At 38.5% G+C, this 2570-nt stretch overlaps 1 protein-coding gene across 1 annotated transcript; it reads left to right on the top strand.

Moving 5' to 3' along the window:
* The first annotated feature begins 7 nt into the window (after positions 1-7).
* On the top strand, positions 8-1245 carry LOC105563420. The gene is made up of 2 exons (XM_012015012.1): positions 8-331; positions 414-1245. The coding sequence occupies exons 1-2, from the start codon at positions 249-251 to the stop codon at positions 1054-1056; spliced, it is 726 nt and encodes a 241-aa protein (XP_011870402.1). The 5' UTR covers positions 8-248; the 3' UTR covers positions 1057-1245.
* Positions 1246-2570: the final 1325 nt, after the last annotated feature.

Raw genomic sequence — 2570 nt, 5'->3', positions numbered from 1 at the left:
GACTTCAACTAGTAAAGACGCCCTCAGAGTTTCAGTCGTCGCCGTCGAAGTGAGTCGATTTCTCCGGTGTTTCCAGTACAGTGTTAGAAGAATGAATCATTACGTTTCTCTGGATATGTCGTCCAAGAAACAGTGTAACGCGTAAGTACCATAAAGTTATATATTGCATATATACATATATATATATATTGCATACATTTTTCCACATTTAATTGTATTTTTCAAACAGTTTTAACAATCGGCGTTACATGCCGTATGTTCCTCGAAGCAGTTATACGCCATCCGTTCCTCAAGATGAAACTGCATCGAGCAAGAAACTGTGCGGTGACGTGTAAGTACCATAAAGCTACTACATATTCACACACATTTTTCCACATATAATTGTATTTATTTTACTTTATATATTCTTTCAGTTCTGATGAACCTCATAACCCACCGCGTATCATGTGCAGGAGGTTACCGCTGACATCTGCAGCATTCAAATATATAGATATTGGGATCAGAGTAGTACCTCGTGCATCCTACGTAGAAATAATTCTCGGCGATAATCAAGGACATCGGATGGAGGTAGATCAATCAATTTGGAAAGAATACAGAGAAAATCCATCAAAAATAGACCAGCTGCTAAAGGCAACTGATGTGGCATCATCATCAGCGGTACAGCTTAATAATTTAGCTCTAGAACTAGTTAGAACGCGCCACGGAAATATTGTAAAAGTAATATCAAATAATACTTCTATGTACATGAAACCATCAACCATATCATTTTTATTTGAACTGGAACACTGTGTAGATCGCATATATTTTGAACTGTGTGATGATCTAGAAACAGTACATGAAATCTTCGAAGAACTCGTTGTGCGTTTACAAAATATATGGATGAGTGGCGAAAAAAAATGTGATACACCGAACGATGCAGTTAGAATCCTACACGACATGTACTATAAAAATTCAATCGAAAATTGTGAATTTATTTCGATCATAAAGTGCGAATTAATGGCTTATGCCGTAAAAGAAATTCTTGCCGAAGCCAAAAGTCGGGGTGATGTATTTTGATAAATTGAGATAATAAAATGAGATTAAAAATTTTTTAATGACATACATTTTCTTCCACTTCCAATCCATTCTATCTTCCCTTCCAAAGTAGTTAATAAGAAGAAGAAGAGCGACAACCTAGGGCTATATGCGAGGAAGAGGATGCGAATAGGGAGAGAGAGAGAGAGAAGGAAATATGAGCGGGGAAAAAATAGACATCGTTTCGATATAATATATATTTATTTTGCTTACACCAGCAATTGAATACACTTCTTAACACATGTTGTTACATATTTTTACGGTTAGACCACCAATTGTAAAGTTTAAAAACATTTTGTAAAGCGCAATTCGCTACATGTCTATGGCAACGCACAGTGCGCGCAACGTCCAACTTATTTAGAGATTGTATATCTTCGTAGTGCGCGTCGATAGTTTCGATATAAACATTTTCTCTCGCGTCGTCCAGGAGTAACTTCCGCAGCCATTCTCGTTTTTCGCGTCCCTTGACGTAGACGAGAAACGGTATCTCAAGATCGTCATCATCTTCCATGCCAACTACAGCTGTTGTAATCAGACTTCTAGCCCTGCTGTATGGAATCATTCCGTCTTCCCATCGTACTCCGTGACGATTTGCAATCAACCAGGATGCATGACGTTGCTCCGCTTTGGTGAGAAGTCTCCATGGTACGGGACATGTGAAAATGTAGTGAGAGAGAACGCGTCCCTCTCGGAGAGCAGCAAATTCCTTCACGACAAAGTTACCGCTGACGACGTATCCTTGCAAGTCCACAAACGTCGGTACGGACATGATTGAACACGTCGAGAGAAGGAGGAATACTACGGTTGCTCTTGATGCATAGTAGATTTTAAATCGTTTCATCCCCTCTAAACTGTATTGGAAAGAGGAGGAAACCACTGTGTCCAAAAATTTCAAAAGAACGTTCAATATGCTGTAGATGAACAACACATTTTAAAATGACATCTATGTAAAAAGGATGGGGGGTAAAATTTACCAATGGGTCGAAAAAAAGGCAAAGAGGGGGTAAAAATATAATCCCACATTTCAAAAGAGAAAACATCCCGTGTGGAAATTTAAGCAGGGATCCGGTAGGTTTTCCTCAGTTATTATTAGAATCCGACTGGAGAAAACGTCTCACCTTTAAAAAGGATTTCCGGTCAGTAAAACTTAAATAGGAATTCGGTCGGATTTACTAGCCGGATTCCTTGTTGAAATACAATCTTTCAGCATCGATATAATCTGACAATCCTGACATGTGCAAATACCTGATTTCCTAACGAGGAACTGACCGGAAATTCTTATATTTCTCTAATAATTCAGCAAAACCAAGTTCTAAGTTAGAAAAACAGATTGGAATCCTTTTGGTTTTCATTTCTTGGGGAAAGGGTCTGAGTCAAAAAAGGACAAAGAGAGGGTAAAAATATAATCCCACATTTCAAAAGAGAAAACATGGTCAAGGGTCTGAGTCGAAAAAGGCAAAGAGGGGGTAAGCTTATAATCCCACATTTCAAAAGAG

The sequence above is a fragment of the Vollenhovia emeryi genome, unplaced genomic scaffold, assembly GCF_000949405.1.
Source record: "Vollenhovia emeryi isolate VEMERY1.0 unplaced genomic scaffold, V.emery_V1.0 DF944391.1, whole genome shotgun sequence".
Taxonomy (NCBI): Eukaryota; Metazoa; Arthropoda; class Insecta; order Hymenoptera; family Formicidae; genus Vollenhovia; species Vollenhovia emeryi.
The sequence above is the reverse complement of the archived record's forward strand: the minus strand, read 5'-3'. Positions and strand labels throughout refer to the sequence as shown.